This window comes from Capra hircus, chromosome 7, assembly GCF_001704415.2.
Source record: "Capra hircus breed San Clemente chromosome 7, ASM170441v1, whole genome shotgun sequence".
Taxonomy (NCBI): domain Eukaryota; kingdom Metazoa; phylum Chordata; class Mammalia; order Artiodactyla; family Bovidae; genus Capra; species Capra hircus.
The window spans coordinates 102,289,552-102,314,653 of NC_030814.1; the positions used below are offsets into that span (position 1 = coordinate 102,289,552).

General features: G+C 48.6%; 1 protein-coding gene across 1 annotated transcript; it reads right to left on the bottom strand.

Moving 5' to 3' along the window:
* SLC35E1 (solute carrier family 35 member E1) lies at positions 4,141-23,101 on the bottom strand. The gene is made up of 6 exons (XM_018051348.1): positions 22,656-23,101; positions 22,172-22,242; positions 19,824-19,961; positions 18,694-18,819; positions 7,653-7,898; positions 4,141-7,181 (listed from the first exon to the last, which is right to left on the bottom strand). Exons 1-6 carry the CDS (start codon positions 23,080-23,082, stop codon positions 6,951-6,953), a joined length of 1,239 nt encoding a protein of 412 aa, XP_017906837.1. The 5' UTR covers positions 23,083-23,101; the 3' UTR covers positions 4,141-6,950.

Below are 25,102 nucleotides of genomic sequence, written 5' to 3' on the forward strand. Positions count from 1 at the left end.
GGGCACCTCTACACGGCGCGTCCAGAGGCCACGGCGCCAGCCTGAAAGATGCAGTTACAGTGCTTCCAAAACGATGATGTTAATGTATGCCAATTGTGGGGAAAGGTAACAAGCAGCAGTATGCATTAGAGACATGTAAACTGTGGACTTGCCCGGTAATCTGACGCTCTTGAGATAGCTTTGTTCACATTAATACTTGGTTGGCTATATGGGATCTTATTTTGTGGAAATGGATGTCTGTGTGTTTTAGATACGTTTCTTTTTTGTTGTTTCGTAATTTCTCCCATCTGATGCTTATGGTTTGTCTCCTGTACGCGAGATACTGCCTTAGACCAGAAGCCGGCAAGCTTTCTATAAAGGGCCAGATACCAAGTATTTTATAGGCTCTAATGGCCAAGAGCCAAAAACGAGGCTTTTATGTAGGTCCTTATATAAGCAGAGATAAAAACGTCCAGAGTACTTGTTGGTGGAATTTAAAATATAAAAATTGAGTACAGTTTTTAAAATATAGGTCTAATGAGAAGAATGCAGTGTTCTTTTTGAAGATTCCAAGTCAGTCTTTGTTGTCCTCAGTTGATTGCAAATGTTCACCTGTAAAGACCATCCTTGGCTCACAGAAAGGCAGGTTGGATGTAACTTGGGGATGAAACAGTGAACAAGTCCAACCTAATCTCTGCTCTCATGAGCCCACTGCTTAGATAGGCAGACCCCATAAATCAGTAACAAATGTATCACCTCAGAGGTGTTACTGAGGAAAACCAAAGGGTGTGAAGACTATGATAAGGGAGAAGGGCAGTGTCTACGCTGATAAGCTTATCTGAGAAGGCCCTTGGGAGGTGAGGTTTGATTGAGATCCCCACTCCAAAACCAGCTATGTGAACACTCCAGGCAGAGGGACTATCAAGGGGATGTTCTGCTTCATATAATGCTCAGAAATCTGGATAGTGTGATTGCTCTGTATCAGTCAAGATCTGTATCAAGTAGCTTTAACCTGGGGTTTCTCTAGTGGTCCAGTGGTTGAGTCCACCTTGCAGTGCAGAGGACACCAGCTAAATCCCTGATCTGGGAAGATCCTATGTGCCATAGGGTGGCTACATCCCTGTGCCACAACCACTGAGTCCGTGAGCACTGGGGCCTTGCTCCACAAGGGAAGCCACCACAGTGAGAAGCCTGTGCACTGCTATTAGAGAAAGCCTGTGCACAGCAATGAAGACCCGGTGTAGCCAAGAAGAAATTCAACCTGTGATCCACCACGATTGGACCACAGAGATAGCCCTGTCGCACACGTGTATTTTCATGAGATGAAAATTCTCGGCACTTATCAGAGTCTTAACAGGGTCTCTGACCCAAACAAATTGTACCCTTTTTTCTTTTGTTGGCTGCACCGTGGCATGTGGGATCTTAGTTCCCCTACCAGGGGCTGAACCCGTGCCCCTGCAGTGGAAGTAACGTCTTAACCACAGGACCACCAGGGAAGTTCCCATGTGGTCATCTTTAATGACTGCACAGGACAATGTGGTGTGGATTTACCCTACCTTAGTGAAGCCAGGCTCTGGAGTCTCTTGGGTTGGTTGTGCTTTTAAACCACTGTTAAAAGGTTTAGCTTGTACACAGGTGTTGAGGTCAGAGGGTTTGCACTTTCAATGCTGATGTTGCTCAGCTACCACCAAAAAGGTTGTATACCCTTGACCACTGTATCATACATTCATCTCATAGTATTTAAAATGCTGTTTGAGACTGAAAATTTAAGCATCACAAAGCCTCCCCAGGCTAATTTCAGTGAGCCAAATCAGAATCCACCTGTCAGGAGAAAGCAGGAGAGAGACAGTCGCTAGAAGTCGAGGCTGCTGCAGAGAGATGATCTTCAAGGACCTAGAAACAGAACTCTTTAAGAAAACAAGTGCAGTGCACACTCCTTGCTGAGGGGACCCATGTAACAAAAAGGCAAGAATTTAGGACCCATATGCATGCCCATTTTGGTCCTGCAGATGTACTGGGAGGAATTTATCCTAGATCAGAAGCGTGTGCAGCGTTGTGCACTGCAAACTTATCCCATCAAAATAGTGCTTAAGATGCAGCAATAGGGGTTGGTTAATTGTAGCACATCCTCTAATACCATATACAGCAGACACAGAATCAAGGAAGAATAGTAACACGGGGGAGTGTTACTGAAACGCAGCTTACAAAATATTATGGGCAATATGCCACTTTTGAGGAAAGTACACATATCCTTCTTAGAGGCAACGGCTGTGTCCAGCTTCTTGTGTACCTTTTCAGAGATAAACTGTTCACAAGCACCTTTGTCTATATAAAACAAGTTGTTTTCTCTGTCTCCTTCTTTTTGACTTCTGTATAGTATAGGTAATCTTTTGGCCTTAATATTTTTTTCCAAACTTAAAAAATTATATATTGACTATAAAAGTTGTTTAAAAAAGTAGTGGCTGACTGAGGAAATCTAGGCCCATCTAGATTCATGGTTTCAATAAAGCCAAAGCTTTGTGTGCCTATAGCCTCATCTTCTGCAATAACTGAACAGTGTGGTCAACAAGCTGAAGCCACGGCAGGAAGAATGTCATGTGTGAACTGAGAAGATCCTTTCATGTCCTAGACAATGAGCATTCCTTGGGCCTGATTGCCTGTCACCAAACCAGCCTCTGGTCACAAAGGAGTGCCCTGCCCTGGAGTGACAAAGGAAGATTCCAGTGTCTGGGAGAGGACATCTCTGAAGAGGGGTTCCAGCTCTGGTGTCCGAGCAAGGAGGCCATCCCTGAACTTGGCTCTCTGCCTGACTCACAAGACAGCGGCACCATGCGTGGAACTGCAGCAGACAGCTGCAAAGCCGCCTGGATCACCTGGCCATCAGGGCTCCTCCAGGGTCTTCTGTCACAGGGGGCCTGACTGTGTGAGGCAAAGGTGACAAAAAACAAAACTGTTCACTTACTGAGGCTGTTTTGCAGGGCAAAGGGCCCTGGGCTTGGAGTCTGAAACTCGGGTTCCAGCCCTATTCAGTGGGCCAAGCCTTTCTCTGTTGCCGTTTCCCTCTGTAGAATGGGGCTAATATCTGCCTTTTGGGTTTTGATAGTTAAATGAGACACATGTATTAAAAAATGTGTGGATAAAATATTCTGTTAATTGAAAATGCATGTCAGCACATTCCCATGTGCCCCTCAAATAACCCTGCACTTTAGCATTTTCTCCCCCACCTCTAACACAGCACTTGAATGCTCCTTAGTCACACATCTAGAAATTGAGCTGAGTGCTCAGAGGGCAGGAGGCTTATTTATCTGTTTCCTGTTTTTGGCACCACCTAAGGCAATGGCACCCCACTCCAGTACTCTTGCCTGGAAAATCCCATGGACAGAGGAGCCTGGAAGGCTGCAGTCCATGGGGTTGCTGAGGGTCAGATAGGACTGAGCGACTTCACTTTCACGCATTGGAGAAGGAAATGGCAACCCACTCCAGTGTTCTTGTGTGGAGAATCCCAGGGACGGGGGAGCCTGGTGGGCTGCCGTCTCTGGGGTTGCACAGAGTCGGACACGACTGAAGCGACTTAGCAGTAGCAGCAGCAAGCACTCAGTAAATCACTGAACAGAAGGATGTAGGCAGTTGTTTTAGAAGAAACTTACCTATCCATTGCGATGAAAGGAGATTCTCTGTTGGCAGTGGTTTCTGAGTGATATGGGGGGAAAGGGGATTGGAGGCAGACTGCAGTAGCTGTGGGATCCTGGACAAATCACTTAACCCCTCTGGGCCCCATTTTCATCTGTAGCAAGGCAAAGGTAACCATCTGTGGACTGTGTGTGAAAAGCCCACATGGATCAGGTACTCACTGTCTGTTATTCCTTCACACAGATGCTGTATAAGCACAGCTGTTGCAACATTCTTGGATTTTCCATGTTACTCTGTTCAATAAAGGCACGTCATTAACTGTGATGCTGTGATTTCTAGTTTTATCCTATGTCTCACAAATCCATAAATCACACATCTAAATTTGGGCTCAGAAAAAATAAAAAGGTTGCAATATGCCTGGATGTGGGAACCAAGCTGGCATGTTCTTTCTGCCTCTTACACTGTGTGGCTGGACACACTGAGGACAGACTGACTCAGAAGGGGCCCTTCACCCACAAACTGGGACCAATCTTAATTCCCTGGAGACCGTCATTTATTTTTGGTAAATGCCATCCAAGAATATACACAGTATCATTCCCGCAGAACAGTCTATAGCATGAAAAGTCCTGAAAACATGGTGACATAAAGGGTTCACAATTTTCAGATTCTTCAATAATTTAATGTTCTCTGCCTTAAGGCTGTTAGACCTTAAGGGATCCAGGTCTGGTTATGTCCCAGTGATAACACAGGACCTGCTGTATGATGCGTGCTAAATACACAGCAGAGTTCAGAAACTCCAGGTACTTCTTCATTTGAACCTGTTTGACTTCTCTCCTTTGTAACAGGGGTTTGATTTTCCCAAATAATGAATGACTTAAAATAAGGTGCTTAAAAATTCCACACTGAGTCTCAAGATAGTGAACAAACACTATTTAAAAATGCCCTCTGAGCCTCAGTTTCCCCTTCTGTAAAATAAAGGGGTTGGGTTCGAGTTAGTTCTGCAGACCACACCACGGATGGGTGAACTAAATTTGCTGTTATAAACCCCAGCAGGGAGGAGGGTGAAGCAACCCAACTGCAGATGTGGATGTGAGAGGAGGAGTGGGGGCTGAGCCAGGGCAGCAAGTGGCTGGAAAACCAACCTTCAGGAGGTCAACGTCCGCTCTGAACTTTCAAGTCTCAAAAGTATGTCTTTCTCTTCTGATCTGATCGAATACGATTGTCTCATTCCAGTGTATGTACTCACTGTAGGTTTATGTACAGAACTAAATATTCGTTTATTCATTTATAAACCGTAAAGAAACCAGTCAGGTATTTCCCCTCACCAGCAGATCTTGCTTTGGAAGAACAAATACACAAATTTCAGCAACCTCAGAAATGTCATTAAACCTGCAGAGAAGCATAATTCATTTTGGAGTTCAACTTTATGTTCAAGGAATCAGTTCCTATCATAAAGACAATTACTGTAATCTCTTTGCCATGCAAAATTACCCCCATTTATTGTGGACCAACTGCAGGTCCAACTCCTGCCTCTGATGAAGGCACTCGGCAAGTTCACAAAAACATCCTTGAGGATGGCTCCTTCCTGTTTCACACAACGTAGTCTCAGAACTTGAGGCCAAAGGAAAAGGCAAGCCAATGCCAAATGGGTTCTCCTGAGGCCAGTGGTACTAAACTCAAGCCAGAAGGCGACCTCATGACCTCTCCAGGAGCGGCCCATCTGTGAGCGACAAAATGTAACCTCTAAGTACAAAGTTCCAATTATCAAAAACAAACAGGAGTTGAGCATAAGCTACAGTTGGCACCTCCTCTCAGAGCAGAGAACCATCTCACATGCCAGAAGATAAAAGGTGACCCGAGGTCCCATCTGCTGATCAAGCCAAGTGCCTGCTGAAGAGGCTAGGTGCAGGGCAGAAGGAAGAAGGCAGCCGGCAGTCAAGGGAGGGTCCCCTTTGAGGCCACAATCTCTTGTGATGCCAGTGTCCCAACCTGGACCTCAGCACACAGGTTACCCTCGGAGCTCACATAATCTTCCTGGTGATGTGATTCTGCTAAAACCCAAACTTCTTGACCAAAGACTGATTTGGCAAACTAAATCCTAGCCTGGTGCTTGCCCCTTCCCTGGGACATGATTCAGATCCTGACGGAAACACTGCTAGAGCAGCTAACGGAATCAGAGCGCCAAGCTCTGTGACACCAAAGTATGGAGGTGACATTCTTGATTCGTCTCACTTTCAGAGGTTGTGGGCACTAGAAAAGCGCTTCAGAACACTTCATCCCTTCCTGCTAGATGCAGACGTGTGCTGAGACAGGCATCGCCAGCAACCTTTCTTGTTTTTAAACATTTAAAAACCAAAGGGGTTTCCAACCATAGGCCAATCTGCATGCATCCTGCATCCCCTAAGAGGGGGGTAAGGGGTGGGGGACCGAGGCGATAAACACAGACAACTACAAAATACGCCCTAGAAAATGCAAGATCCTCATAAAACCAACATCTCACCAGATACCCTGTTAAGCACAGAGTGTTGAAGGCTCATGAGAAAACAAAATGATTATTGTAGTTGAGCTTGAAACGCTGAACATGATTTTGAATGGTCCTTCTCGCTGCTCCGAGAGGAGAGTCGTTCCACTCCAGCAAAGGAAGAGAGTCGGGAGTCAGCAGCCGCCCTTCCCTTTCGGTCGGCACACCAACTCTGACTTGCAGGTCAGAGAATTAGGCTGTAAGGGTTCAATGCTAACTGCAGCTGCTCTGCACTGAGGGACGTTGGCCAGAATTGCAAACCGTCATGGGGCGGACCCAAAGCCGAGTCCACCTTTGTGGCTGGAGAGGTTTTCGTAACCCTTGCACTCCTCTGCTCCATACCTGCTTCAGTCCTGCGCCTGCCTGAGAAAGTGGCCAGTCACAAAGCACCACCCTAGGGTCCTTTCCTTGCCACCCTCCCTGCAAAGCACATTTTGCCTGCTCTGAGGTCTGTGTCCTTTCCAGAGAGGGTCCTGGCTGGAAAGCAGAAAAAGAACTCTGAAGAACAGACGTGGGGAAATAAGTCTACGCGGAAAGGTAAAAACCTAGCCAATGTTTCCAGAGTGATGCTGCCCTCAGAAGACAAGGCTCCAGGAAGAAAGGGTGTGAAACACCGGAGCTCAGGGGTGGTCCCCACGGCAGGGCTTCCTGCTGTTCCTGGGCACAGGTAGGGGCCAGGGACCCCAGGGTCTTCTGCTGGTTCCGCACCATCCCCCCTTGGCTGGGCTGTACATTCACTGGTTGTCAGGAGTTTCCGATGCTGCTGGGGGCGGGGATGGAGGGGAGGACCAGCAGAACGTCCTGCCCAGCTCGCTAGGCTCTACACGTCGTATCGGTTCAAAGTATAAGAGTTTGGGTAGCTCGGCCGGCCGTACTGGAAGTGATCTGTCAAGATGTTGTTGCGGCCATACTGGTAGTCACTGTGCGGGGGGAAGAGCGTGCCGTTGTGGGGCTTCTCCAGGGGGCTCCGGTGGTGCTCCTTACCGCTCAGGTCCCCTGTCGTGACGGGGAGGAGGTGCTTCCGGGCTTGCTGGTTCGCGTCATACTTGGTCTGCAAGGTCAAGAGAGCAGTGATGCCATCAGTTTCGTGCCTGGGATGCACTCAGAGGACACAGCAGGGGCTTGAGATTCATGGCCAAGAGGCCTTCAAGGTGATATAAGTGTCACCCCGAGTGGAGCTGGGGTACGCTCAGTGAACAGTTAATGGAGCAGCCCTCCCTGTCAACCATCCCACAGCTTCACAGGGGAGTACACAGAGCCTTCGCAAGGAAGGCGTGAAATTCCCAATAGAGCCTCGGTAGAACTGAGAGCCAAAACAGAGTGAGGCGTGAGCCTGGGGCATCTACGAGGGAACACGGAAGCCCAGGGTGGAGGGAGTGGAGCCAAGACCATAAACCAGGCAGTGGCAAAGCTGGGAGCTGGAACCCCTGCCTCTTGGTTCCTGGTGAGGCTCCATCCTCTCCACCAACGCTTGGTGCCTCCTTGGATGTCAAAGGGACAGCCTCCCCCAGCCCAGACTCACCTTGTTGTACAGGAAGACTCCGAGGATGGCCGTCATCATGCCCAGGACATTGGTGCTGGTGACGGGGTTCCGCAGCATGATCAGGGACACTGTGATGACCATGATTCTCTTGGTGGCATTGGCGACCGAGTAGCTCAGAGGGCTGATGAGGTTGAGGATGCTGAAGGCAATGACGTTCTGGGCAAAGTTACAGAAGCCGCTGACAGCCAGGAGCAGAAGTGTCCAAGGCCACTGGGACACATAGGTCTGCAGAGACGGGGGAACGAGAACAGCACCGTACTCAGAACAGCACGCCTGCCCTGGGGAGGGTGGTGACATACGGTAGTTTCTCGGGGGTCACACTCCTGGTAGGGGAACAGACCCAGGCAGGTCATGGTGTGATACCAGGCACTTTATACGTACAACCTCTGTCCTTCACGACTCTGCATGGCACAAAAGTAAATCACCACCCACTCCTGCCAAGGAAGTGGAGGTTCCGGGGGACATCAGGTACTTAAGGGGTGCAGAGGACATGAACCAGAGCTTTCCCCTGTCCCTGGGCAGGGAGGTTTGGGCTGTCGGTTAGCAGAGCAGGGTCTACATACTGGACATCACCTGTCTGAGCTGCTATGACAAAGTACCACAGGCTAGAGGGGTTACAAAAAACATGTTGATTTCTCACAGTTCTGTGAGCTGAAGTCCAAGATAAAGGTGCTGGCAGATTCCACATCTGGTGGGCGCCCTCCTGGTTCAGTGGGTCTTACTGGGTCCTCACAGGACAGAATTGGCAAGGGAACTCTCTGGGGTTTCTCTATTTTTAAAAATAATTTTATCTATATATTTATTGGCTGCGCTAGGTCTGCACTGCTGCATGGGCTTTCCTCTACTTGCAGGGAGAAAGGGCTACTTTCTAGCTCCAGTGCGCGGGTTTCTCATTGTGGGGGCTTCTCTCGTGGCGTGCAGGCTCTAGGCCTTGTGAGCCCTAGAGTACAGCCTCAGTAGCCGTGGGGCACTGAGTGCAGGCGCGGGGCACTGAGTGCAGGCGCGGTAGCCGTGGGGCACTGAGTGCAGGCGCGGTAGCCGTGGGGCACTGAGTGCAGGCGCGGTAGCTGTGGGGCACGGCCTTAGTTGCTCCATGGTGTATGATCTTCCTAGATCAGGGGTCAAACTCCCGTCTCCTTCACTGGTGAGTAGATTCTTGATGCTGAGCCACCAGGGAAGCTCTGGGGTCTCTTAGAACGGCACGAATCCCACTCATGATGGGCCCCACCCTCATGTCCTAATCACCTCCAAAAAGCCCCATCTACAAACACCATCATGTTGTAAGGTTTAGGTTTCAACATATGAATTTGACATTCCAACCATAGCAGACATTTTGCATTGTATCAAATGGGGAGGTCCTGGGGTGGCAGCCTCTGGGTGTGTGAAGACCCCCCTGACAAGGCTGGGAGCCCAAGGCTCTGGTCTGCCCCACCAATGGGAGCCCTCAGGCAAGCTGCCCAACCTCTCTGCCTTCATCTCTGCAATGGGGAAGACTGATCCTGATGAGTCTGTACAGCACTGCTGCTGTGAGGACCAAATGCAATCATGGTTTTGAAAGTGCTTCAAAACAATCCCAAGCCAAACGAACAGAAAATGATGCTATCATCAGAACTTTAGTTGCCGACTTCCCTGGTCGCCCAGTGGTTAAGCATGCAAGTGCAGGGGACACGAGTTCAACCTCTGGCCCAGGAAGACTCCACACACTGCAGAGCAGCCGCAGCCCGCATGCTCTAGAGCCAGTGCTCTCCAACAAGAGCACCCGTCATGGCGAGAAGCGCGGCACGCCACAACCAGAGGGAGTCTGCACGCAGCAACAGACTCAGCACAGTCAAATACAATTTTTAAAAAAGGAAGTGAAAATTTAGAAAAACAAAATTTTACCATCCGACCCTCGCCAGAATGAAGCCACCATAATAAAGGGGGCCTAGAAGTAAAAACTAAGATCAAAGCACCCAGTCCCATCACTTCATGGCAAATAGATGGGGAAAAAAATGGAAACAGTAACAGACTTCATTTTCTTGGGGCTCCAAAATCACTGCAGATGGTGACCAGAGCCATGAAGTCAGACATCTGCTCCCTGGAAGAAAAGCTATGACAAACCTACACAGCACAGTATAAAGCAGAGACATCACTTTGCCAACAAAGGTCCATATAGTCAAAGCTTTATTTTCTCCAGTAGTCATGTATGGATGTAAGAATTGGACCACAAAGCAAGCTGAGCACTGAAGAACTGATGCTTTCAAACTATGGTGCTGGAGAAGACTCTTGAGAGTCCCACGGACAGCAAAGAGATCAAACCAGTCCATCCTAAAGGAAATCAATCCTGAATAGGCATTAGAAGGACTGATGTTGAAGCTGAAGCTCCAATACTTTGGCCACCTGATGTGAAGACTCAATTCATCAGAAAACACTCTGATGCTGGCAAAGACAGAAGGCAGAAGGAGAACAAGGGAACAGAGGATGAGATGGTTGGATGGCATCACCAACTGAATGAACATGAGTTTGAGCAAACTCCAGGCGATGGTGAAGGACAGGGAAGCCTGGTGTGCTGCAGTCCATAGGGTCACAAAGAACTGGACAAAACTGACCACCTGAACAACAGAAGAAATACCAACTAGCCAACATTAGGACCACAAACTCCTCAAAGAGCCTGGGCTGATCTCAGGCCAATTCCCAGCCTGCTCTGGCCTCTCACACCGGAGGACACAGCTGGATCTCCCAGGACAGTGGTGTCTAGTGGCCTTGCCAGGGAGAGAGCTGCAGCAGTCCTCGGGCAGTGGCCTGATTCTATCTCCAGCACCTTCTGATAGGGAAGGATCACGTAGTCCTCTTAAAAGTGAGGGAGATCCAAGTAGGGACCTGCTCAGAACTGCCTTCAGGGCTAGCTGACCTGTTCTCCCAGGAATTCCTTCCTGAGGTGACCCACAGGGACTTACAAGCTATTTTTACAAGGCAGCCTGCTTGCAAAGATATCTTCCAGAAAAGCAACCCAGCCAATCCAGCTTTTTAAAAGAACTGACATACAAAAAAGTTGAGTGTTTCTTCCTTCTAGTGGATAGTTCCATGTGTTTTAACACACATATATGGATTTGTGCAGCCAACACCACAAGCAGAGTTCAGAACAGCTCCATCACCCCATGACACTCTCCAGGGCTTCTCTGTGCGCCCTCTCTCCCCCAAACCCAGGCAACCACTGAGGTGTTCTGCATGATAGGTTTGTCTTTTGGAGACTGTCCTCTATCTGGAAAGATGCAGCATGGAACCTTCTCAGACAGGTTTCTTTGATTCAGCATAATGCCTGTGACATCCACCCAAGTTGTTGTAAGGGATAGCAGTTGGTACCCTTGTTATTGCTGAGAAATGTTCTGCTGTACCAACACATCGAAGTTTCTTTCTCCATTCACCTGTTGAAGGACATCTGGGTTGTTTCCAGTACTCTGTGATCATAAACAGAGTTGCTAAACATTTGTGTACAGGCTTCTGTGTGAACCTGAGTTTCATTTCTCTAGACACCCAGGAGTGAGACTGCTGGGACACGTGGTCAGTGTATGTTTAACTTCAGAAGAAACTCCCAAATGTTTTCCAGAGTGGCTGCGCCATCTTGCCGTTGCTCCAACAACAGGGAAATTCCAGTTGTGCCCCATCCTTGACAAACATGGTACTGTCAGTACTTTTCATTGGAGCTATTCTATTAGATACAAAGCGAATCTCCTCATGGTTTTCATTTGCTTTTCCCTAATGACTAATGATGTTGAACATATTTCACATCTGTACAATCTCAATGGTGAAATTCAAGTCTTTGGCCTATTTTTAAACTACTATTGAGTTTTGAGAGTTCTTTATATATCCTGAACACAAGTCCTCTGTCAGTATCTCACTGGCAAGTATTTTTTTTTCCCAGTCTATAGCCTGTCTTTCTTTAGTAGTGTTTTGGAAAGCAAAAGCCTTTAACTTTAATGAAGCCCCCATTTAGCAATTTTTTTTTTAATGGACCATGCTTTTGGTATAATGTCTACAAACTATTTCCAAGTCATGAAGATGTTTCCTCTATGGTTTCTTCTGAAGGTTACCATTTTTGCTCTTATATTTAGGTCTAGAATGCCTTACGAGTTAAATTTTGTATTATGTGTGAGGCTGAAGCCAAGGCTCAGATCTTGCATATGGATGTTCATTCGCTCCAACACCATTTGTTAAAGAAACTATCCTTTCTCCACGGAGTTGCCTTTGAACCTTTGCAAAAAATCAGTCACCCGTATCTGTGAGTATACTTTCAAGCTGTCTATCTGCTCACTGATGGACGTCTTTTTCCACCAACATCCATACCTTTATACTAAGTCTTAAAATTATGTAATGTGATTCCTCCAACTCCGTTCTTTCTCAAACTTATTTAGCTATTTCAGTTTTCTTGCCAGTTAATGTAAAATTTCCAATCAGCTTTTCTATATTAAAAAAATTTAATATCTATAAGTATCTGTCTATCTCCAAATATATACACACAGGGAGATAGTTTCTCGACTTTTTTTCATTAATGCCTTTGCCCAGCAGAAAAATTAAAGTTAAAATTTAAGTAATGATTTATAGTTGAATGTAAGAAGTATAAGATTTTGTTGAGTAGAAAGAATTTTATTTCATCCTTTCAAATCTATTTCTTTACCTTGTTTTATTGCTCTGGCTACGATGTTAAGCATCATGGGGAATGGGCCTGTTGAGAGTGAACATCTTTACCTTATTCCTGAATTTAGGGGAAAAAACTTTCAATTTCTCATCATTATGTTAGCTATATATGCCTTTGATCAAGTTGAGGTAGTTTCCTTCTATTTCTAGTGTGTTGACTTTTTAAAACTCATGACTGGATGTTGGATTTTGTCAAATGCCTTTTCTGCATGAGTTGGTATGACTATGTGTTTTTATTAGGCTATTACAGTAGATTACACTGATTGATTTCAAAGTACTGAATTAGCCTTGCATTCTTGATTTAAATCTCACCTTTTCATAGTGTAGCATGTTTCTTAACATATCCCTGCATTTGATTTATTCTAATATTTTATTAAGGACTTTTGCCTCTATGCTCACAAGGGATATCTGTCCTTTTTGTGGTTTGTTAATATGAACCAAAAGTGTTCTTTTCCTCTTCTGTTTTCCAGAGGAGATTGTGCAAAACTGGTGTTTATTTTTCCTTAAATGTTTGGTAGAAATTACCCATAAAACCACCTGGGCCTGATGACTTCTTTTTAGAAGGCTTTAAACTATGAATTCAATCTCTTTGCTAGTTATAAGACTCAGGCTATCTTTTTCATCTGGAGTGGGTGCGCTTTGATACTGTGTGGTTTATGAGGAACTGGGCTATTTCAGCTGCCACTGATTTTATGTGTGTAGAGTTGTCAGTAGTATTTTTATGGTTTTAGGTTCTATGAGTTCTGCAGTACTGTTCCCTTTTTCATTCCTGATTATTTGTACTGTCTTATCCCTCTCTCTTTTTTTGGAAGAGTCAGTTTTACTTCAGTTAAAATTTTTTTTCTTTTCCCTTGAGACTTCCTCTTCGGTCCATGGATTATTTAGGAATGTGCTGTTTAGTTTCCAAGTGTTTGGAGATTTTCCTATTACCTCTTTGTTATTTACTTTAAACTTTATTATGATCACAGCATATATGTTGTATATTTCCAATCCTTTTCTTAAGGTTTTTTATGACGTGTAATATGATCTATTTTGGTGAATTTCCACATGTACACTTGAAAAGATGTCTATTCTGCTGCTGCTGGGTAACATACTCTATAAATGTCAATGAGATTTCCAGTTGGTTGACAGTGGTGTTCAATTCTTTATTCCTGATCTTCTATAGATCCAGTGATTTTGGAAATTCTGTATTTGCTGGACATAGAATTACGTGTTAGCAGTTCTTTACTTTTAGTCCTTTACGGATGTTATTCTACTTCACGGTTTCTGATGAGAAACCCACAGTTGTCCAAATTGCTGTTCTCCTATAAATAATGCATCCCTTTTCTGTTTTCAAGCTTTTTTTGTCTTTGAATCTTTTTCTTTCTGTGGCTCAAACTAGATGCCTTCTGCTGACTTATCTTCAAGTTACGGACTTCCCTCTGTCATCTCTATTCTGCTACTGAGTTCATCCAGTACCATCCAGTGAGTTTAAGTTGTTTCTTCCATCCTGAAATTTCCCCTTGGTTCTGTCTTCTATTCTTCCCATTTGTGTCAAGAACGTTCTTGGAGCATGATTATAAACAATTGCTTTACAGGCTTTGTCCAATAATTTCAACATCTGGGTCATCCCAGTACTGGCATCTGTTGATTGTCTTTTCTCATAAGACTTGAAATTTTTCTGTTTCTTTGTATTCCCAGTAATTCGATTATATCCTGGACATTTAGAATATTCTAAGACTGTAGGTCCCATGGATAATGTTGATATTTGGTTTTAGCAGACTCAGCTGGGTTCGGGCTACAAGCTTGACCAGCGGGCTGCGGCTCCAACACCAGTTCTGTTTTCGAAGCCTTTCAGTGGTGCGCAGCCCTGTCCCACGTGTGCGCCACCCAGTGGTGTCCTGGTCCTGGGGAGCAGACTGTTCTGTCTTTGTGTGCTGTTAGGATCAGATCCTCACATGTGCAGCTCAGGATTTTGTTGTTTTATTTTTTAAATGGTAATTCTGTCTTTCCAACTTTAACTGAATTTCAGATTTCTGCTTGCTTTTCCATCTTGGCTCTGCCTTTTTCTTTTTTGGTTACACTGCACGGCATGCAGGATTTAGTTCCATAACCAGGGATTGAACCCATGTTCCCTGCAGTGGAAGTGCAGAGTCTTAACCACTGGACCACCAGGGAAGTCTCTTTTATGGTCTTTTATGAGATCATATCCCCCAGGTTCCTTCTCTCCATGTCTCCTTGGTACTTTCTGGTTTCGGAGGTCTCCTTCTTTCAATCATCCAGTCAGAAAGCTGGACTTAATAACCCCACTCTGATTCCTTCCTACAACTGTACCTCCATTTGGGGCCAAGCAGTGGGAGGATGAAGAAAAGAAAAATTGCAACAGGGGCTAATCCTATCCTGAGGCTGCAGAGGGAGGTTGCCCACCTCAGCATCTTAGGCGCCTGTGGGACCTTGCTGCCACCACCAAATGGGACTGCTGGGGGCCTGAGACGTGAGAGGACTAAGGAAACAAAAAACAGAGGATTCCCCCATGCTCTCAGAGCATCACCAATCTCCTTTCCCCCTCAGGAAGCCAGTAAAGAGGGCCTTTCACTTTCTTCCTCCCCCAGTGCCCACTTCTGTGTTTCCAGATGCTCCAAATCCAGGCTGAAGACACAGGAGGCAAGAGAAAGCAAGCCCACAGCTGGCTCAGTGGTGCTGTGTGACCTGGTTTTCCCCATCAGCCTGCCTGTTCCCATCTACTTTCCATTTCTCAAGTCCTGGCTTCACCCGTCCTGTCCAAGCTTTAATGCTGGGCCACCTGCTCCAGAGTCTGCAAATCCATACCTGGCTACAGCTGAGCTGCTGGCAGCAGGTCTGGATGTGTCTGGGAACTGCCACTGTAGCCTTTGATTCTTGGAAACATGGTGAGTAGCAGGCCCCAGATGATGAGTCTCCACCCTGAGCTTTCTCCCTTCCACTATGGAGCACAGCACCAGGACAAACCTAACTCACTTGGCTGCTGTGGGAAGACACGGGGGAGGGCGGGGGAGCCCTGCTAGGAACCCCGCTTTCAGGGGGCAGCAGTGTAGAATACTGTGTGCTGCTAAGGCTGCTGTTAAAACGTACAAGGGTCCCATCAAGGCAAACAATATATGGCTTCAGGGCTTCCCTGATGGTCCAGTGATTAAGAATCCACCTGCCAATGCAAGGGACACAGGTTCAGTTCCTGGTTCCGGAAGAGCCCACGTGCTGTGGGGCAGCCAAGTCCATATGCCATAACTATGGAGTACGCATGCCAGGGCCTGTGAGTTAGCAACTAGTAAAGCCTGCATATCCTAGAGCCATGCTCCACAGCAAGAGAAGCCACTGCAACAAGAAGCCTGCACAGTGCAAGTAGAGAGAAGTCCCTGGTCACTGCAACCAGAGGAGGCCTGCATCTAGCGACGAAGACCCAGCCCAATCAAAAATTTTTAAAAAACACACAAAAAAATGACCTCGACGAGAAAAAGAGGTTACCATTGGCAATGCAAGTAAGTTTATTACTAAAAAACCAAAAAATGTCCTAAATGCAAGAGAAAGCAAAGCAAAGAGAGCCTGGAGACAGCAGAACACAATCTACGTAGGCCTGTTTGTGAGTGTGCACACACACAGACACCAGCGAGTTAGAACAGTGTATCAGCACCGACGTCAAACCTACAGCCAGTGCGAAGCAGCAGCAAAAGGAGAGGAAGGACCTAGCAGGCCAGAATGGAGCGATCCCCAGGCCGTCCCACTGAGCGAGACCTTTCCTAAGTATCTAAAACGTCTAAGAGTCACTGTGTGTGTAAGGGGGGCGGGGAAGGCACACACTTGGCCCTCAGCACCTGTGGGGGCTGGTTCAGAAGTCCCCAGATCCGAGGAGGCTCCAGTCTCTCCTGTAATAAGATGGCACAGTGCAGGGACTTCCCCGGTGCTCCAGTGGCTGAGACTCTGCGCTTCCAATGCAGGGCGTCCAGGTTTGGTCCCTGGTTAGGGAACTAGATCCCATGTACCACAGCTAAGCATAAAAAAGTCCCAAGTGCTGCTAAGACCTGGTGCAGCCAAATAAATTAGTTAATTTAAAATTTTAGTTAAAATGGTGTAGTACAATTTATACTCAGCCCTCTATATCTACAGCTTTCACATTTGCAGATTTAACCAACTGTGGATTGAAATTTTGATCCTTGGTTAAAAATCTGTGGATATTGAGGGCTGACTATATATAGAAATTTGCTTATGTTTATGAAAAAAACAAAACACTGAGAGGGTAAACCAAGCTCATAAAAATGGCTACTTACAGGGGTGGGGGGAGGCGGCAACAGAAAGTGAAGCCAGACTTCTTTGAATAAACCCTGCCATGTCATTTGGAAACATGCCATGCTCTATGTGGGGTGGGGTGGGATTGCCTAAAAACTGAAATGGAAGTTCAGTTCAGTTCAGTCGCTCAGTCGTGTCCGACTCTTTGCGACCCCATGAAACGGAAGTAAAGGGACCCAAATACACATGAAGCGAAGCACATTGTGAAAACAACTATTTCGAGTACCCTTAGAACACAGTATTCCAGTTGTCCGTCTGTAACAAAGTCTGCTCTAAGGACAAAGAGAACTGCAAAGAAACGTAAACGGTCTACCTGCAGCCGTCTCACAGGGACTCACCTGAAGCAACTGTTCGTGTGTGCAGTTCAATCATGTATGAACAGCTTCGGTGTATGTGAATAAGAAATGTTGCGAGAAACCAATCGTACCAGAAAAGGATGCAAATAAAAAGTTAAAGCAATAATAAATCCTGCAGTGTTACACTGGAATGAGAGTGAATCGGGATGAACTCCCCTGTGCCACCACATGCGTCTTAGTTATCCGCTAGAAAGGCTTTAAAACCACAGCCCAACAGCAGGGAGGACACGGCACTCAGAAGGGCTCTGAACACCACACTCTGCGGACAGCACCTTGGGCTCCTGAAGCAGCTCTGGGATGGGAGGCGCACAAGATGAGGGAAGACAGCCCGTTGGACCAGAAGCTTCCAAAGGCTGATATGTGCTGTCAGAAGGGCAGGGAGCCAACAGGAAGGACTCTATCAGCCCAGGCAAAGATAATCTGAATATTAAAAAAATCATGTGTACACCTGACAAGCACGAGTTCACAGTGATACAAAAAACTAAAAGAACCCTCCTTCACCTGAAAAAAAGCAAAACCTTAACTCATTAGTTAACACTGAAGTAAGCGCTAATTCTTTACTCTGAAAACTCATAGTTGAAAAGGCAAGAGAGGCAGTAAATTGCTTTTTGTGCACTGTACTTCCAGGCAATAAACTAGTTCTGGTTGATGACAGCAAGTTCGTCACAGAAACATTACAGCTAATCAACATGGAAGGGAAGTCAGAACATGGAGCCACAGTTTCCGCACCCTGAAACCAGAGATAACCTCCACTGCATCCACAGATGATGGTAAAGATTAAAGACCAATGTCAAGAATCCAGTCAGGGATTTCCCTGGTGGTCCAGTGGTTAAGAATCTGCCTGCCAATGCAGGGAACACAGGTTTGATCCCTGGTCCAGGAAAATTCCATATGCTGTGGAGCAACTAAGCCCGCGAGTGGCAAGTACTGAGCCCACGCACCTAGAACTTGTGCTCTGCAGCAAGAGAAGCCACTGCAACGAGAAGTCTGGGCACTGCAATCAAGAGCAGTCCCTGCTTGCTCCAACTAGAGAGCCCAAGCAGCAATGAAGACCCAGTGAAGCAAAAAATAAATTTTAAAAATTAAAAATTAAAATTGATACACTGATCTTTAAAAAAAGAATCCAGTCAGACCTCATTAAGCCCTACATTGACTCCATCCAACCCAGACCTGGAAGAACCATGCCCACCTCCTTATCACTGTTGCTTGCATTAGTTGCCAGTACATTCTCTGGAGGCTGGTCCTAGAGGTGGTGGGTGGGAAGATGCTCTTTCCTGGGCTCAGCTCAGAGAGCTATGGGTATATCTGGAGTCAATGGCAGTACAGACAGAGACGACACCAAGAAAGGACTTGAGCAGTGCAAGCAAGGCCAAGTTTCAGAAAGGCCAAGTGAGACCTGAACCAGAGCAGGGTGGGAGAGCTGCCTGTGTTGGCATTTCTGATCCTTGAATGCCCTGGCACAAATGCAGCAGTTATCAGCAGCTGGAATCTAGCACGAGTGAGAAGAAAATGCATAAGAAGCCGACTTCCTTGACTGCACGCAATGCTGAATCATCAAAGAGCTGAGAGCTAAAAGGGCTGCCGGTCCCAGGCTCAGTGCCCCAGTCAACACAGAGGTGTCATTCCCTGACAAAGCACCTACTTCGGAACCAGCTAAGAAAAGGGCATGTTCTTGGCACAGGCCAACTCACCAGGTCGTTGCTGACCAGGAAAGCCGAGAGATCTACCAGGACCCATGTGGGGATCATAAAAAAGACGGCATGGCAGCCCAAGATGTTCAGCAGCCGGAGATGGTGGATCCTTGAATCTCTTAATACCTGAAGAGAGAAAACCTCTTTAAAGGCTGGTTGTAACTGTAAGTGGCAAGAGGGGCTCCGCTTACCCAGGCCCCAAACATGGTGACTGCACATCATCCCTGGTATCTGACCTTGACTGCCAAACCTGCAAGTGTGCCTGTGACGAGACCCACTGCCCATGACTGAAACGAGCACCGTGTTTCATATGCAAAGGACCGAGAAAAGAAAAACAAACCAGGAAAACCCAGCAACACGCAACTGCTGGCAAAGCTACAGTGAAACAGGCACTCTGAAATGGTGCTGGTTCATGTCTAAATTGGAATATAGTTCCACAGGCGAAGTATATCAAGAGCTGTAAATATCTCATACCCTCTGGCCCAAGAATGGTAAACTCATCAAAAGGAAATAACCCGAGAAATAGAAAAATGTTCTGCACAAAGATGTTCATAAACTGTATTATTTGTAGGGAATAGTTGGAAATAATCTGCATGTGCAATAGGGAAACCAACTGTGTTAATTCTGGTACCTGAAAAGAATGTGATTATTATGAGTTACGAGCAATAACTTTTAATGATATGGGAAAATGCAATGTTAAAATAATAAAGGAACAAAGCAAAACTTAAAAAGTATGTATAATAGTGCAACTCTAAAAACCATGCGGAAAAAACCCCTAGTGTTAACAGCAGGGAACAGGACTGTGACTTTCCTCAGGAAAGAGGAAACCCTGAGCCAGGCGGCAGGTCTCTGTTGAGTCTTGGTCCCCAGCACCTACTACGGTGCCTGTCACACAGTAGGTGCTCAATAAATTTTCTGATTTCTTTTCACTGCGCTTTTCTCTACTTTTTCACATTGAATGTAAGTCAACTTCCTAATAATAATAATAAAGCTATTTAAAAAACAAAACAATAGAAAAGCAGAAGGGTGACAAGATGTTTTTTGTTCCAGCACCGAAGAAGTCTTTGCCTGGCTGCCCTTTCAGATGCCACCCGCACACCACAGGGGCAGCCTGGACGGCACCCCAGTACCTTTTTGGAGAAAATATTCTGAAGCGAGAAGCACAGTGTGGCCGCAAGGGCGCTGACAAGCCCCCACATGTCGAAAGACAGCTCGGTGACGGTGGCCAGCAGGACGCCGCTGATGATGGGGATGAGGGACAGGTACACCTGTGAGAGGATATGGCAGGAGTCGCCGCCAGGCCAGGGCGGGGCTGGCTGCTCTCTCCCGCCCCAAAGGGACACCACCTGCCACTCTGGATGCCGGCATTAGCTGGGACAGTAACACTCTGGGGAGTGGGGAGAGGCAGATGGTTCTCAAGAGCACTACCCCAGCCGTGCCAACACCCCCATTAAGAGCCACAAACCAGGGCTGGTCCTAACAGGATCTACGCAGCTGCCGCCACCAACACACCAGGATCTGAAACTTTAAGCCTCTGATGGGCTTCCTAGGTCCCTTTTATTTTGCACTCTTCTAACATGCAGTTATCCCTGGTGAGGACACTCCCCCTACACCTTCTTCAGCTGGAGACCTTTCCCTTCAGGGGTCACAGTTCACAAAGGCCAAGAACCTTCCCTGAGCCGGTGCCCCCTAGACACGGTCAGGCTGCCCAGCTGTGTGTTCTGGGCACAGCGCTCCCCACCCACTACAAGCACCCTTTTCCTCGTCTGCGTCCCCGCACTGCTTTAGGGCAGCTCTTTGCTCACTGCTCTATGCTGGTGCCCGGCACTCAGCAGGCACCCAACAACTGCTGGCTGCAAGAGTGAATAGCGAGTGGTGTGGCCGGGGTCTTCCAGAAGGCTCAAGCATCTCCGGGCCTGGAAAGTCCCCGGAACTCTCACGGCTAGAGAGGGAGAAATGGGGTCCATTCCCAGCATGTGGCTTTCCTTACTCCTGGCTCATCCTTCCCCTACAGAGGACACTCATAAAGCACTTTGGGGACTTCCCTGGTTGAGACTGCTCCCAATGCAGGGGCCTGAGGTTTGATCTCTCTTCAGGGAACTAAGACCCCACATTCGGCACATAACGGCCAAAACAAATAAAGAGATTAAAAACAAACAAAAAAACACTCCAGAGATTTTGGGAGGGGGTGGTGCAGCTCTCCACCCCATCCCCACATACACAGGGTAAGAGTGAGAGCTCTGAAGTCCAGAATCCCTGCCCCTCACTACTGGCTGGTCCTCAGCTTCTTCCTTTTGAAGGCCCATTGCTTTCAATGATGAAATGATCACCGACCTTATCTGGAAAGGGTGGGGCCACAGCTTAATCTATCATCATCCTCATTAGTCTCCTGCCTAAGCCATTCCCGTCTCCTCCCTGTGAAAGGTCTGGCTCCCTGCCCAAGCCAGGTACAATGACCCTTACCACAGGAAACCTGATAAACACAGTGTGATACTGAGAGAGGCGAGACACACCTGCTGGCCAGCTCCGACCTGGGCAGACCAGGCACGTCTGACAGCACCTTGGGGGTGGGCTGCAGGGCACACTGGATCTGGCAGGGGACAAGACTGACCAAAAGCCAACACCAGCCAGGGGTGGCCCCATTTCTATAAGCTGATCCAGGGCACCACCGTTCTAAGTTACATAAAATACAGGATGCCAGAAACCAACCACATAGAAAAGAGGCGCTCTGTCCAGCATGAAATGGATTCCAGCTGGGACAACAGGAATCCCACTTCCACTTAAGGACACAGGGCAAGGCTGTCTCTGGCTGAAGCCACAGCTTCTCTCACTCCAAGCCAGGAAATACCCTGGCTTGGCATCTCGAACAGACCCTGGATTGTGCCCAGAGCATCTTCTCCACACAGCCCTGGGCTCTGCGGGCTGCTTTCACTTCCATTTCCAGACATTCACAATTCCTAGCTGTTTTTATTTCGAAGACTTTGCTGGGCTTTGCCAAAATCAGATTCCTCTGACTAGCTTCTCACTTCTGACCCCAGAAATCCTGAGCCTGACCACTATCTCTTGCAAAGATGTAAAAGTGTCAGAGTTCCGTTCCAGCAAGGAGTCAGATGTTCCAGCCCTCATTCCACTGGAGGGGGGTGTTCTGGTCAAGATGGGACCAAGTTATCCAAGTTGCCTACCAGCAACCCCAGGATGGGAATCCAAACAGGGAGGATGGCTGGATCTGAGATGGGCAGCAGCATCCTGAGGCCACACATCAGAAACAACTCAGGAACACACAACCCCACTCGCTACTGCCCCAGGGGTGATTCCAGAACGTTAGCAGCAGAAGAGCCACCAGAGGTCTAGAAGATGACTTCCTTATTTGACAGGAAGCCAGGCAGCCTGCAGACCAGGAACCTGGACCACGTCACCAGCTCAGCAACAGCTGGGAAGCCTTTGGGGCCCCCACCGGCCCAGAGCCCTCCTAGGTTACCTTGGTGCTCTGTTTCTCCTTCATGATGATCCGGGACAGGAGGACCACCCAGATGGGCATGGTGGCCTTGACTGCAAAGAGAGGGTAGGGGCATTCAGGGAGCTGCGCTAGTCCCAGAACCCACTCTGGGACCTGTCCCAACCCCACTTGGGGGGGGGGGGGGAGGGGTAGGAAGGCTTGGCTGCCCCTCAAGCCACTTCAGTTCTTTTCTATCTGCGGGCCTTCCCCGAACCCAACAGTTCTGATCCGCCCTGCTCACTGCCCAGCTTTCTTTTCAGTCCCTTCCTTCCCGGAGACCCCTGAGCGTGTCCCTCTCTTGCTAAAAGCTTTGGCGGCCTCCAGCGCCTTCTGGACTGAAACGGACTTCTCAGCCCGACATTCCAGGCCGTCGAGGGCAACCCCAGCCGGCACACTCCGACCCAAGCGTCAAAGCCCCAGGTGGCGTGCGCCAGCCGCCGCCCCCTAGGCCAGCCTCGGCACCCACCGGTGTGCGCGTAGGACACGGGCACCTTCCATATGCTGACGTGCGCGGACACTGATGCGAAGTACTTGCCGAAGGCGAGCGGCAACACGTAGCGCGGGTAGAAGCGCGGCGGTAGCAGCGGGCCGGACGACTGATGCGGACCCGGCCCAGGGCCCGAGACGGGCGGCGCCGGGGGCACGCGCCAGGCGCGGAGCAGAGGCGGGAGCCCCGCGCACAGCGCAAGGATGTGGCAGAGCGACACGGTCACGGGGAATGGGAAGGCGCTCAGGATCACCTTGTTGACCACATTGCCGCCCGCGCTCAGCGCGTACCACAGCAGGCACAGCGCGGCCACCCGCGCGCCCTCGCGCGCCCCCCCGCCGCCGCCTCCCGCGGCTCCCGAGCCCCCGGCGCCCGCGCCCACTCCCACCGCCGCCGCCGCCGCCATCCTTCCCGAGCGGCCGCCCCTTCCCGCCTGCCCGACGGCCCGACGCCGGACGGGGGCGGGGCAGGACGGGGGCGGGAGCGCCAGCCAGCGCTGCTGCCTATTAGCCACCGGCGCTTCCGTCACCGCCACGCGCCGGCCGACGCGCCCGCCACCACGTAGCGAACGTAGGCCCCGCCCTCCTATCGATGGGCTTCCTGGAGGGCGGGGTCTGTCCCGGAAGCGGAAGGAAAGGGGACCGTGAGCCCAGAAGGGCTCTGAGAGTAGTGGGCTGGCCTGAGGGAGCCTAACTGGGTCCCAGAGCACAGGCAGGAGGGGCTGGAGGGAGCGGTAGGTCCCGGCTATGTCGGTGTCTGTGAGCGGGTGATCGAGTTCGCGGGTCAAACCTCGATATCCGGGCTGTATTGGCGCCCTCCAGCCAGATTCCTGATGGTCGGAAGACGAAGGTAAAAGAAGAGAAACCGAATGGTGAAAACCTCTCCATGGGCTAAATTCTTTCTGCACACCGGCAGCGAACTCCCGTGGCCGCACTCCAACAGAGGGGCCAGCCCAGAGCGCCCTGGAGCACGTTGTGGGAATGCGCTGTGCGGTATTACTGTCTTCATTTCACCGACTAATGGACCGAAGCCCAGAGAAGGGAAGCTACGTGGCATGCGTCCTCTGGCCAGTTTGGGGGTCGCAGTAATGGCAAGCTCCTCGGGCACCTGTCTCTAGGGATCTGCAGGACGGAGGGGCGTGGTGCTGGCCCCTACTGCTGATGCTCAAGGACCAGTTGGGATAGAGCAGCCCAAAGCCGCAACGGAAAACAACTGGTGTTTTCAGCAAGATGATCTTACACTGCAGGACTTTGAAAAATCATGTACTTCCAACTTTGGGGGCGATAGAGAGTGTTAAAATTTTCCTTCTACTGTATCTTTACTTGGCAAATTGAAAAGTGGCAACCCAACTGTATCCGTAAAATGTTGGTGGGAAGTCACAGCTTAACCTTGTGTTCTCAAAGTCAGGCAGTATCTGTACCCTAAGGCTTACTAGATACTCAGACACAGGAGAGGTGGTGCCTGCAGGGGGTGGAGGAGCAGTGACCTTCCTGAGCCCAGGTCTGAGAAAAGTGCTCATGGGGTGCCAACCTGCACCTTAATAGCTTCCAGCTGTGCCTCTGACCCTTTGTTGGGAGGATGTCATCCTCAGGATACCCACATGTCAGCTGGCCACATTACAGGTGAGAAAACAGGCACAGTGGACTGAGGAAACTAGTTATTCCACAGCACCAATGGTCCTGATGACAAGCTTTTTGCCCCCCCACCCCAACGCTAAATTCAGATCATATAATTTCTTCCTCACAGCTTTGGGGTACCATTTATATCTCCCAAATGGGGACAGATGTGTAAAGTGACTAGCCCAGGTCCATACAGGTGGTAGATGGCAGGGGCAGAATTTAGACTGCCCTCAAAGCTACTTCACCCACTTCTAGGAGAAGGTATGCCCTGCACCAGGGCTATGTCAGAATTCCCCAAGGCGCTGAAACTGTGGCTCTGGGTTGATCGCATGTTTCTGGACCTCCTGATTTGCCTGGTGGGGCTGCTCCTCTAAAGGGGGAGTTGCTTCCTCATCTGTGACATCAAGTAAATATGGTCAAGATGATTTATTCCAGAGTGAAAAAAATAGAAAGCCAAAGCTTATGGTTTCAGAGATGAGGGAGAAGAATGAAAAGATCATCACTTTATGGTTAAGGAAGACTACAAATATTTCAGGGGGTAAGACAAGGTCACTTGAGACCTGGGTTGTGGAGCCTGCTTGGGAAGGCAAAGCTCTCTCTTTCTAGGGAAAGTGAGGTCTGGAATGGACACAATGTGGCCCCTCCGACTCTGCAGGTGGGAGAGGCATTGTGACCCTGAATGAATGAAAGGCAAGGTAGAGGTCAGTGTCCATGCAGAAGGCTAATAGGCTGGACTTGGTGACTTTGCCCTGCCCATCTCCCCACAGCCTGGCTAGCTATGGGGCCTGAACCTTGGACATGGGGTCC